Source organism: Balaenoptera musculus, chromosome 17 (genome assembly GCF_009873245.2).
Source record: "Balaenoptera musculus isolate JJ_BM4_2016_0621 chromosome 17, mBalMus1.pri.v3, whole genome shotgun sequence".
NCBI lineage: Eukaryota > Metazoa > Chordata > Mammalia > Artiodactyla > Balaenopteridae > Balaenoptera > Balaenoptera musculus.
Genome location: NC_045801.1, coordinates 69,307,416 through 69,320,868, shown reverse-complemented (window position 1 = coordinate 69,320,868; position 13,453 = coordinate 69,307,416). Strand labels below are relative to the sequence as shown.

Below are 13,453 nucleotides of genomic sequence, written 5' to 3'. Positions count from 1 at the left end.
ATTTCAAAATGTATACACATTAACAAATCATCATGCTGTACTATATATATGTGTGTGTGTGTGTGTATATAGATATATATATATACACACACACACAATATTTGTCAATTATTCCACAATAAAGCTGGATGAAGAAAAAAAGAGAAAAGGGCTTAGAGGCCGGAAAAACCTAATTGTAGAAAATAGGAGGAAATGGATATATAAATTGACAGTTGAAATCTGAATTTTATTCTCAACCTACGAAGCAGTGCATATTAGAAAACCTTTCTTTACGCTCAAGTGAAAATGAGACCATCTGTATAATTACTGCATGGGTTCAATTATAATTACTTTTTCCCCCCCTTTTCAGTTTCTTATGCTGTAATTTGGCCCATATTGTTACAGTGTGTCTTGCAGTTTGGTATATTCAATCACAAGTGGAAAACATGGACATCAAAATGCAGAAACCAAGACCCTGGGGGAAGGGCTAATGGATTACTGATTTGATTTGATTGTCAAATATAACCAATAATTAGCTTACCATTTTTAACAGCATTAAAAGTTGCATCACCTTAGTTCAAACCACCAAAACAAAACATAAATTAGCAAAAAACATTGTTGGAATCTGTGATTCCTCCGGATAGTGCTGGCTTGTGCATATAATGTAGAGAGAAAGATTAAGAAGAATGATGCCAGCAAGAAACCTGGCGTGGCGTGTAGCTACATCAGGTTGACAAGTGCTTTGTTGTTTTGAAACTTACAGCAGGGGTTTTATGTCAGGTCAGCCTGAAAAGTGGTTCTCAGATGTTATGTTCTGCTGTGTTCTGATTAACTTTGAAATGATGATTTTTTATATTCCCTAACAAAGCCTGTGACAGCCAACCTTCTGTCTTCCTTGCAGGACAGAGATCCGGTTGAGGCAACCCCTTCAGCATGATCTTCCTTTCTTTGAGAAGCCCCCAGGCAGGCAGTTTTCCTTACCAAACCTGTCTCTGGAAGAGCCTCCACTGCAGACCAGGACACTGGCCAATGAGGAAGCACTGCAGAAGATCTGTGCCCTCGAAAGTGAGCTTGCCGCCCTCAGAGCTCAGATTGCCAAAATTGTGACCCTCCAAGAACAGCAAAACCTCAGTGCAGGTCTGGAATTCCTACATTTGTTTTAACCAGGAAACTGGAAGTTAGGAGAATGCCACTGATTTGAAAAGAAAAAAAAAAAAAATGTGTATATAGAAGTGTAACTGAATCACTTTGCTATACACCTGAAACTAACACAACATTGTAAATCAACTATATTACAATACAAGTTAAAAAAAAAAAAGTAACAGCCATTGGGCTTGTTGGAAAATCAGGGGTCAGTCCTCTGCATTGTCCAGTACAGGACCCAGTCAAGGTTAAGTAGTTTTTGTTTGTTTTGAACAATCTTAATGCTGTCAGAGAGGATGATGAGTGTATTTTGAAAACACAACATATACATACATTGATACAGTTGAATTGCTACTCATGTGAATGCTGTGGTAAACTTAGTTGTCTGTGATAACGGCATTCACATCAGACATCAGACAGGAGGTAATCCAAAAAACAACCCTGACAGGGTTGAATGCTGTTTACCGACCTACACGTCCTTTACTTGGCCTTTCTACCTCCCTTTCCTGCTCTAAGGCAAGTACTTGGCCTTTCTACCTCCCTTTCCTGCTCTAAAATGGGGATAGTCAGTTACCTATGGTAGGGAGTAAACCTGGAGATTATATAGGATACCTTTAGCCACACAGTAGCTATTCAGTAGTCATTTTTCTCCCTCTTGCCTGGAGTGGAAACTGAATTCAGGTCCTTGGACTCCTGGACTACTACTGTTGCTTTTATTTGTGTGGCACTGTCACTTTGGAGAAGAAACTATAGCCTTGAAATCCTAGCCCATTAACCTGCTGGTAGGTAGTGGTTGTTTTTCCGAGTGTTGTTCCTGAGTCCTGGCGAGACTCAGCATAAGCCAACTCTAAAGGTTAAAGGATAGGACAGTTATTCTGCCTCTGAGCCACGTTGCTTGTGGTCCTAGAGTTTAATGTAACCCCACATGGAAACCTCATCCAACCTGGGTCAGGCCAAGATGGGCAGAGGGTGAGTGCACTCCATGCACCTGGTGTTACTTACGTGAAATTTGCACGTAACTTATGAAAAACCGAAGTCCTACCCTTTCCTGTTTAACCTATGAATTACATGTCTCTTTTGCTTTACCTCCCTCTTCTGGCAGACTAGAAAACTGCTGTAAATTGTGAGATAATTTGGGGATTTATGTTAGACTTCTATTTACAATCCAAATCCCTTGAGTAAAACTCATTTGCATCGAGTTCCCCCTAATCAATATAGTTCACCCCCAAAACAACTCTCTAATCTCCAATTATGCAGAAAGATGAATTTTTAGGTCCTTATTTTAGAACCACTTTAACTCTTGGTTACTTCTTGTTTTGGAAATTAACTATATAACTTTTTTTTTCCTCCCAGAAATTTGTTCAACAGTAAATCTAAAACTTTAAACACACTTTGGTCAATGCACATTGTAGTTAATGCTCAATTAAATCTTCTATGTAAATATACTTAAAATGAACCACAAATGTATCAAATGGTTTTTTCAAATAGTTACTCTAGTACTAAATTGTCAAACTGTATATACTGAAGATAGTTAAGTGTGCAGTACAGATGCTCTGTTTCATCTAAAAGTAGCTACACACTTGGCAGCAGTCAGACCTGAACACTGGAGATCACAAAAGCGCCCTGTTAAGTTAAATGGAATGTTTCCATCTGGAGAGTTTGGGATTAAATGATAGTGACTGAGATGCAGGCATTTAGATTCCAACCAAGTAACTGAAACTTCCTTTCTACTTACGTAACTTCGATTCTTTTTAAGGATACTGTTTTCAGATATAAAGTCCTTAACATAATGTTGCTTTTAAAATAGTTTATTTGCCTATTACCAGCAGGATCAAACTGACTTTCCCTTGTTTCTGTAGGTGACTTAGAATCTACGGCATCCGTTGCCACAGTGCCACCCTCTGTCCCGCCACCTCCCCCTCCGCCACCTCCCCTCCCTCCGTCAGGGCTCCACCAAAGCACATCTGCTATTGATCTGATTAGAGATCGAAGAGAGAAAAACGCCTGTTCTGGAAAGACTTCAGTCAAGAGCAGTCCAAAGAAATCTGATATGCCAAATATGCTGGAGATCCTTAAAGACATGAACAGCGTGAAACTTCGGTCAGTAAAAAGGTGAGGATACATTTGCCTTCTTTCTCACTTCCCTTGATTTTTTATGCCTAAAACCAAGTACTAGGTTTCTTTTCTTTTTTGAATTTTTGAATTTTATTAAATTTTTTTATACAGCAGGTTCTTATTAGTCATCCATTTTATACACATCAGTGAATACATGTCAATCCCAATCTCCCAATTCATCACACCACCACCACCACCCCCCGCCAGTTTCCCCCCTTAGTGTCCATACGTTTGTTCTCTACATTTGTGTCTCAATTTCTGCCCTGCAAACTGGTTCATCTGTACCATTTTTCTAGGTTCCACATATATGCGTTAATATACGATACTTGTTTTTCTCTTTCTGACTTACTTCACTCTGTATGGCAGTCTCTAGATTCATCCACGTCTCTACAAATGACTCAATTTCGTTCCTTTTTATGGCTGAGTAATATTCCATTGTATATATGTACCACATCTTCTTTATCCATTCGTCTGTCAGTGGGCATTTAGGTTGCTTCCATGTCCTGGCTGTTGTAAATAGTGCGGCAGTGAACATTGTGGTACATGACTGTTTTTGAATTATGTATCAATTTGCATTCTCACCAACAGTGCAAGAGGGTTCCCTTTTCTCCACACCCTCTCCAGCATTTGCTGTTTGTAGATTTTCTGATGATGCCCATTCTAACTGGTGTGAGGTGATACCTCAGTGTAGTTTTGATTTGCATTTCTCTAATAATTAGTGATGTTAAGCAGCTTTTCACGTACTTCTTGGCCACCTGTATGTCTTCTTTGGAGAAATGTCTATTTAGGTCTTTTGCCCATTTTTGGATTGGGTTGTTTTTTTAATATTGAGCTGTATGAGCTGTTTATATATTTTGGAGATTAATCCTTTGTCCACTGATTCATTTGCAAATATTTTCTCCCATTCTGAGGTTTACTTTTCGTCTTGTTTGTAGTTTCCTTTGCTTTGCATAAAGCTTTTAAGTTTCCTTAGGTCCCATTTGTTCATTTTTGTTTTTATTTCCGTTACTCTAGGAGGCAGATCAAAGAAGGTCTTGCTGTGATTTATGTCAAAGAGTGTTTTTCCTATGTTTTCCTCTAAGAGTTTTATAGTGTCCAGTCTTACATTTAGGTCTCTAATCCATTTTGAGTTTATTTTTGTGTATGGTGTTAGGGAGTGTTCTAATTTCATTCTTTTGCATGTAACTGTCCAGTTTTCCCAGCACCACTTATTGAAGAGGCTGTCTTTTCTCCATTGTATATCCTTGCCTTCTTTGTCATAGATTAGTTGACCATAGGTGCGTGGGTTTATCTCTGGGCTTTCTATCTTGTTCCATTAACCTATATTTCTGTTTTTGTGCCAGTACCATATTCTCTTGATTACTGTAGCTTTGTAGTATAGTCTGAAGTCAGGGCATCTGATTCCTCCAGCTCCGTTTTTTTCCCTCAAGACCACTATGGCTATTCGGGGTCTTTTGTGTCTCCATACAAATTTTAAGATTTTTTGTTCTAGTTCTGTAAAACATGCCATTGGTAATTTGATAGGGATTGCATTTAATCTGTAGATTGCTTTGGGTGGTAGTCATTTTCACAGTGTTGATTCTTCCAATCCGAGAATATGGCATCTCTCTCCATCTGTCTGTATCATCTTTAATTTCTTTCATAAGTGTCTTATATAGTTTTCTGCATACAGGTCTTTTGTCTCCCTAGGTAGGTTTATTCCTAGGTATTTTATTCTTTTTGTTGCAGTGGTAAATGGGAGTGTTTTTCCTTAATTTCTCTTTCAGATTTTTCATCATTAGTGTATAGGAATGCAAGAGATTTCTGTGCATTAATTTTGTATCGGTAACTTTACCAAATTCATTGATTAGCTCTAGTAGTTTTCTGGTGGCATCTTTAGGATTCTTTATGTGTAGTATCATGTCAGCTGCAAACACTGACAGTTTTACTTTTTCTTTTCCAATTTATATTCCTTTTATTTCTTTTTCTTCTCTGATTGCTGTGGCTAGGACTTCCAAAACGATGTTGAATAATAGTGGTGAGAGTGGACATCCTTGTCTTGTTCCTGATCTTAGAGAAAATGCTTTCAGTTTTTCACCATTGAGAATGATGTTTGCTGTGGGTTTGTCATATATGGCCTTTATTATGTTGAGGTAGGTTCCGTCTGTGCCCATTTTCTGAAGAGTTTTTATCATAAATGGGTGTTGCATTTTGTCAGAAGCTTTTTTCTGCATCTATTGAGATGATCATATGGTTTTTATTCTTCAATTTGTTAATATGGTGTATCACATTGATTGGTTTGCATATCTTGAAGAATCCTTGCATCCCTGGGATAAATCCCACTTGATTATGGTGTATGATCCTTTTAATGGGTTATTGGATTCTGTTTGCTAGTATTTGGTTGAGGATTTTTGCATCTATATTCATCAGTGATATTGGTCTGTAATTTTCTTTTTTTGTAGTATCTTTGTCTGGTTTTGGTATCAGGGTGATGGAGGTCTCATTGAATGAGTTTGGGAGTGTTCCTTCCTCTGCAATTTTTGGAAGAGTTTGAGAAGGATGGGTGCTAGCTCTTCTATAAATGTTTGATAGAATTCACCTGTGAAGCCATCTGGTCCTGGACTTTTGTTTGTTGGAAGATTTTTAATCACAGTTTCAATTTCATTACTTATGATTGATCTGATCATATTTTCTATTTCTTCCTGGTTCAGTCTTGGAAGGTTATACCTTTCTAGGAATTTGTCCATTTCTTCCAGGTTGTCCATTTTATTGGCATAGAGTTGCTTGTAGTAGCCTCTTAGGATGCTTTGTATTTCTGCAGTGTCTGTTATAACTTCTCCTTTTTCATTTCTAATTTTATTGATTTGAGTCCTCTTCCTCATTTTCTTGATGAGTCTGGCTAATGGTTTATCAATTTTATCTTCTCAAAGAACCAGCTTTTAGTTTTATTGATCTTTGCTAATGTTTTCTTTGTTTCTATTTCATTTATTTCTGCTCTGATCTTTATGATTTCTTTCCTTCTGCTAACTTTGGGTTTTGTTTGTTCTTCTTTCTCTAGTTCCTTTAGGTGTAAGGTTAGATTGTTTATTTGGTATGTTTGTTGTTTCTTGAAGTAGGATTGTATTGCTATAAACTTCCCTCTTAGAACTGCTTATGCAGCATCCCATAGGTTTTGGATCGTCGTGTTTTTGTTGTCATTTGTCTCTAGTATTTTTTGATTTCCTCTTTGATTTCTTCAGTGATCTCTTGGTTATTTAGTAGCGTATTGTGTAGCCTTCATGTGTTTGTGTTTTTTACGTTTTTTTTCCCTGTAATTGATTTCTAATCTCAGAGCATTATGCTCAGAAAAAATGTTTGATATGATTTCAGTTTTCTTAAATTTACTGAGGCTTGATTTGTGACCCAAGATGTGATCTATCCTGGAGAATGTTCCGTGCGCACTTGAGAAGAAAGTGTAATCTGCTGTTTTTGGATGGAATGTCCTATAAATATCAATTAAATCTATCTGGTCTATTGTGTCATTTAAAGGTTGTGTTTCCTTATTAATTTTCTGTTTAGATGATCTGTCCATTGGTGTAAGTGAGGTGTTAAAGTCCCCTACTATTATTGTGTTACTGTCGATTTCCTCTTTTATAGCTGTTAGCAGTTGCCTTATGTATTGAGGTGCTCCTATGTTGGGTGCATATATATTTATAATTGTTACATCTTCTTCTTGGATTGATCCTGTGATCATTATGTAGTGTCCTTCTTTATCTCTTGTAACATTCTTTATTTTAAAAGTCTATTTTATCTGATATGAGTTTTGCTACTGCAGCTTTCTTTTGATTTCCATTTGCATGGAATATCTTTTTCCATCCTCTTTCTGTCTGTATCTCCCTAGGTCTGAAGTGGGTCTCTTGTAGACAGCATATATATGGGTCTTGTTTTTGTATCCATTCAGTGAGCCTGTGTCTTTTGGTTGCGCATTTAATCCATTCACGTTTAAGGTAATTATCGATATGTCTGTTCCTATTACCATTTTCTTAATTGTTTTCGGTTTGTTTTTGTAGGTCCTTTTCTTCTCTTGTGTTCCACTCAGAGAAGTTCCTTTAGCATTTGTTGTAGAGCTGGTTTGGTGGTGCTGAATTCTCTTAGCTTTTGTTTGTCTGTAAAGCTTTTGATTTCTCCCTCGAATCTGAATGGATCCTTGCTGGGTAGAGTAATCTTGGTTGTAGGTTCTTCCCTTTCATCACTTTAAATATGTCATGCCACTCCCTTCTGGCTTGTAGAGTTTCTGCTGAGAAATCAGCTGTTAACATACAAGGGAACTCCCATAAGGTTATTTGTTGTTTTTCCCTTGCTGCTTTCAATAATTTTTCTTTGTCTTTAATTTTTGCCAATTTGATTACTATGTGTCTCGGCGTGTTTCTCCTTGGGTTTTTCCTGTATGGGACTCTGCGCTTCCTGGACTTGGGTGGCTGTTTCCTTTCCCATGTTAGGGAAGTTTTCGACTATAATTTCTTCAAATATTTTCTCGGGTCCTTTCTCTCTCCCTTCTCCTTCTGGGACCCCTATAATGCGAATGTTGTTGCGTTTAATGTTGTCCCAGAGGTCTCTTAGGCTGTCTTCATTTCTTTTCATTCTTTTTCTTTTTTTTTTTAAGCCGTGTGTCCAGCAATTTTACTCTTGGCAATTTGATGCAGAAGAATAAAACAGGGACAGAGCTGCAGGGTCAGGGAAGGGAAGTCTGTTTCCAAGTGATTGTCCCTTGTAATGCGGAGCTGTCAGGACTCCTCTTCATGGGCAATTCTGTTGCAAGCAAGACACAGGCATTGTCAGCAAAGTCTGAACATTTATGATGCGACACTGGGCAGGCCGGGCCTGGGAAGAGGTGGTGACAGAATGGAAGAGCCTAAGTGTAGGAAGGGACAATGGAGGTCACCTTGCCCAACCTCGCCTCCCAGTCAGAATTCCGCAGTCCGGTGTCCCCAGCATGTGATCATCCTGGCTCCTTTTGAACCCTCCTGGGCTGCAGGGTTCACTGCCTCCTGAAGCAGCCCTTTTGGTTGCTGGACAGCTCTGGCTATTAAGAAGCATTTTTTTTTTTTGAATAGTCTATGAAGCTCTTTCTCTGTGTAATGTCCACTTCCATTCATCTCAGCTCAGCCCTCTGGAGCCAGCCAATATTTACTGAGGACCTACTATGCCCCACTATTCTAGATTCCGATGTTAAGGTGATGAACGAAACAAAGTCCCTTGGAGTGTTTAAATCTACTGGGCCAGTCCACTGTTTCCTCCACATGACACAGGATTTTTCCCTTCTCCCCAGACTCTCTGGAGTCCTATTCATGTTCAGTTTTCAGTTTGTGAGGTCTCTGAGGGCTAAGTGCAGTTTCTCCTTGGAATTCTCTGGTGGTCCAGTGGTTAGGACTCCGTGCTTCCACTGCAAGGGGCGCAGGTTCCATCCCTTGGGAGAAAGTATCGGAGAGAGTGAGGATCCAAACGAGGAGGCTCAGCATGCTGTCTGCCCGCTGTCCGCCCGCCCGCGGCTGGGGCCCGGAGTTGGCGAGCTCATTCTTTTTTCTTTATCCTGTTCCGCAGCAGTGAATTCCACCATCTGTCTTCCAGGTCACTTATCCATTCTTCTGCCTCAGTTATTCTGCTATTGATTCCTTCTAGTGTATTTTTCACTTCAGTTATTTGTTTGTTCTTTAATTCTTCTAGGTCTTTGTTAAACATTTCTTGCATCTTCTTGATCTTTGCCTCCATTCTTTTTCCAAGGTCCTGGATCATCTTCACTATTATTATTCTGAAATCTTTTTATGGAAGGTTGCCTATCTCCACTTCATTTAGTTGTTTTCTGGGGTTTTATCTTGTTCCTTCATCTGGTACATAGCTCTCTGCCTTTTCATGTTGTCTGTCTTTCTGTGAATGTGGTTTTTGTTCCACAGGCTGTAGAATTGTAGTTCTTCTTGCTTCTGCTGTCTGCCCTCTGGTGGATGAGGCTATCTAAGAGGCTTGTGCAAGTTTCCTGATGGGAGGGACTGGCGGTAGGTAGAGCTGGCTGTTGCTCTGGTGGGCAGAGCTCCGTAGAAGTTTAATCCGTTTGTCTGCTTATGGTTGGGACTGGGTTCCCTCCCTGTTGGTTGTTTGGCCTGAGGCAACGCAGCACTGCAGCCTACCCAGCTCTTTGGTGGGGCTAATGGCGGACTCTGGGAGGGCTCACGCCAAGGAGCACTTCCCAGAACTTCTGCTGCTAGGGTCCTTGTCCTCATGGTGAGACACAGCCACCCCCCGCCTCTGCAGGAGACCCTCCAACACTAGCAGGTAGGTCTGGTTCAGTCTCCTATGGGGTCACTGCTTCTTCCCGTGGGTCCCGATGCTCACACTACTTTGTGTGTGCCCTCCAAGAGTGGAGTCTGTTTCCCCCAGTCCTGTCGAAGTCCTTCAATCAAATCCTGCTATCCTTCAAAGTCTGATTCTCTAGGAATTCCTCCTCCCATTGCTGGACCCCCAGGTCAGGAAGCCTGACATGGGTATCAGAACCTTCACTCCAGTGGGTGGACTTCTGTGGTATAAGTGTTCTCCAGTGTGTGAGTCACCCACCCAGCAGTTATGGGATTTGAGTTTATTGTGATCATGCCCCTCCTACCATCTCATTGTGGCTTCTCCTTTGTCTTTGGATGTGGGGTATCTTTTTTGGTGAGTTCCAGTGTCTTCCTGCCGATGACTGTTCAGCAGTTAGTTGTGATTCCGGTGCTCTCGTAGGAGGGAGAGCACGTCCTTCTACTCTGCCATCTTGAACCAATCTCCCAAGTACTAGGGTTCTTGAGAACTTTGTTTTATAACATGACTACATGAGTAGCTCTAAGTTTTTAATTTAAAAAAGATAGTTAATGGTGTACAGGAGCCTAAGAGATTAGCAGAATAATCACTTGCAGGTAACTTTCCAGTTGCACTCCCAATTGCATTTGAAGGCTTTTCGTTACTGTGCAGTCATTCATCCAGTGAAGCTGTGTCACGTCCCTGCTATGGTAGTCACCAGGCTTTCGGAGATGAATGGAACCCTGATTGCCCTGAAGGAGCACATAATCTCTGCTCCTGAGAGGACCTGAGTGACTGTTCATTGGGGCACCTTTGTGCTCTTTCATTGAGCCTTAAATCGAGGGTTTTCACTTCGCTGCATCAGTATGTGTCAGTGTCTTTGTCAAGTGTATCTGACGCCAGAGAAGTGCTGTCAGGCTCCCTGTGTGCTTCCCGGAGGGATCAGCGCCCCCTTGGTTTATGTTCATTTCTCTCAGGTCAGAAGAAGATACAAAGCCCAAACCGGTGGACGTTTCTGACCCTGCTGCCCTCATAGCAGAGGCTCTGAAAAAGAAGTTTGCTTATCGGTATCGATGTGATAGCCAAGGTGAAGTTGAAAAAGGAATTCCAAAGTCTGAATCAGAGGCCACCTCAGAAAGAGTGTTGGTGAGTACTGGGCAGACTTTTCTCCTAGTACAGCCTGGTAGTTCACTTCACTGCGGCACACTGCAAGCCCTTCAGCTGTGTTCGCCTGCAAGATTCAAAAGGATGTGTGCTACAGGATTTAGTCCCTACCTACAGCTAGATTACCTATTATAGAAGAACACAGAGAAGGAAGCAAAAGTTAACCCCTGGTTTCATTGCTTAGTGTCTCCTGTGTTAAATTTTCCATGCTGTTTTATTGAAGTATAATGAAGTGAAATTCATTACAATAAAATTTATATCTGAGGACAATAAAAATGCTGTGATATAGAAAGGAAAGATCATTTTCTCTTAGGGCACCTGTGAGGAAGTCTCCTGAAGAGGGAGAGACGTTTGACCAGGGCCTTGCAGGCTGTGGGCATGCCAGAGGTGGAGACTGAGCAGATTTCATGGAAGCTCTCAAATATATTTGTTTATCTATTCCAGAGATGTAGATATCTTAGAAATTCTAGCATGTTTGAAACTCTTCAGACATTGAAAAGGAAACTCTGTACCTTCCTTCTTTTATTTGGAGAAGTAAAATTGGACTAAGCTAGGCTCTTGCTAAGGTAATTATAGTTTTCTAGGGCATAATATTGTTAATTTTGTTGTCTCTTTGTCTTTCACTCTTTTGCTATGTCATGTTTATAACAACCTGTCAATTCATAAAGGTTTTAATATTACCTAGCTGTTTGGTTTTTCATGAAGAACATACCTTTGATCCATGATTGGGAGGGGGGCATATCATTACAGTTACATGAACCAGTGTCTTTTTTGTTTCTTTTCTAGTTTGGGCCACACATGTTGAAGTCTACAGGAAAAATGAAGGCTTTAATCGAAAATGTTTCAACTTCCTAATAGTGAGCTGAGGGAGACTATCCTACTAGTCCAGCTGTTGGTGGATTAGGGCTGTTCGGCTACTAGAAATCAACACTGTTTGGTAAACACCTGAATTTAGTGTCTCCTTTTAAGTCTCAGAGGATTAAGCTATAACAAAAGCACTCTTAAGTTTGTTTGCTTTTAAGAGAAGGTCTGTTCTGAAGTTTTCCATAACATATTTATATTCTGACATGTTTTTAATGTGTAGCCAAGATGTTTAGATTTCCAGTCTGGAAAACAATTATATAGATTTCAGAACAAAAAAAGGACCTTTGTAGATGTGAGTTTTTAATTCTTAACACTAATTTATCTGTACAGATGTTTTATGTGCATGTATTTGGATATAAAACAGGCCATAAGATTTAGCAAGGGGGTGACGAGGGTGCTGATAGTGTCATTTGTTTTCAGTGATCATTTCTATTCAGTGATGGAGCAGCTGGGATAACCAGGTTGTGGGAGTGAAGTGTTTTTGAGATTGGAATTTCTTCTTACCTTGAACAGAACTTTTTAGATTCTCTCTCACGTTTTCTTGGATTGGAGACGGGGTTTGAGTAGGAACCTGCTCATGTTTGCCACTGAAATTCCATAATGCTTTCCTTTAAAGAGGGAAGTCAAGGATCATGGAAACTGTTTTCACTGTAGTGCCGTCCAGTGCTGAGGAAGAAAATGTAGTTTTCAAATAGTGAGGAATCAAATGATTGAATTAAATCTCTTTTAAAGTAAAAACTAGAATGTACCATCTTTTTCTTTCAGTTTAATAAATGGCATGAAGATAACTTGATGCTAATGCTAATACTTCTGGAAATGTCAGCATAATGGAGTTAAAAAATTTTTAATATTGGTCGAAATAGTAGCTTTATAATGAAACATTGAATAGGCGAAAGAATTTTCTGCAAGTTGCTTATCATTGGTCAGAATGCTGTTTTGCTGAATTACATTATGTAGCATAAACCTTAGGTGCTATTAGGAAGTAGACAACTGCCTTTCTCCTCTACGACTTCTAAGGAATTGCTACAAGTGATCATTTTTAAATGCTGCATGTATCTTCATGATTTTCTATATTTCTGTTAAACACACATAGTTAGTTAATGTCAGAACCTCCTACTATGAGTAAATATTTGGAAGTATTATTTAAATCTAGTGAAAAGAAAGTTGTACTTCCTGGGGGGGGGGATTAGGAGATGTGAAGACACTTTTAAGTTATTGAAAATATGTGCAGTGTTCTAAATAATAGCAAATATTAGTTGGAGGTAATTTTCATGGTTTGGTTATTCAGCTTAACTTTGAACTGTGGCTTATTTTACACATGCTGTTATATTGTTTCTGATTGTTTTCTATGGTTTAAAACTTCTGCCTTTAAAAGGAATTCAGAAAATTCGCCTGATATAAATTTCTTAGGAGGTCAAAGTATGTATATTTGTATCAGTATTGAATTTTGGGCAGTGCTCCAATTACAAGGAAGTTACTGTTTTGAAATAAACTTTTACTTTCCTTGGGCCATAATGGCTATAAAAATGCTTTCCTTTTTTTTTTTTTCCACAATAGGCAAGATTCTTTTATATTATACATGCAGCTTCTTCAGAATTATTTGCTTTCTGCATTTTTCAAGTGTAAATATATTGCATAAAATATATCACCTCTCATTCATCTTTCTCTTCAAGGGACTTACTTCATCATTAAAAAGAGAAAGGCAGTCACTGGGGATGAGTTTCCTCAGGATTCTCAAGCCTATAATCCACCTCTGGGACTGGTGAAAGCTCTTTTCTCATCTTCCCCTACACCCATCTCATTCAGTTTCCGGTTCTCCCGTGCAACACATTACCTGAAGTGAAAGAAAGATCTTAAAAATATTTAAAGTTAAATAACTGGTGTAATGTTTTTTCTCCTGTGATTT

General features: G+C 39.3%; 1 protein-coding gene across 4 annotated transcripts in view; it reads left to right on the top strand.

Moving 5' to 3' along the window:
• The window catches only part of MTFR1 (mitochondrial fission regulator 1), a 67,750-nt gene extending 54,676 nt beyond the window's left edge, over positions 1-13,074 (top strand). For all 4 annotated transcript variants that reach the window (XR_005017030.1, XM_036830361.1, XM_036830362.1 and 1 more), the window contains 4 exons: positions 881-1,116; positions 2,982-3,234; positions 10,497-10,665; positions 11,470-13,074. Coding sequence is in view for 3 of the 4 variants with exons in the window: in XM_036830361.1 (XP_036686256.1) it covers positions 881-1,116; positions 2,982-3,234; positions 10,497-10,665; positions 11,470-11,538 (727 nt within the window). In the remaining variant the exon portion in view is untranslated. The remainder of the gene's footprint in view (positions 1-880; positions 1,117-2,981; positions 3,235-10,496; positions 10,666-11,469) is intronic.
• The last annotated feature ends 379 nt before the right edge of the window (positions 13,075-13,453 follow it).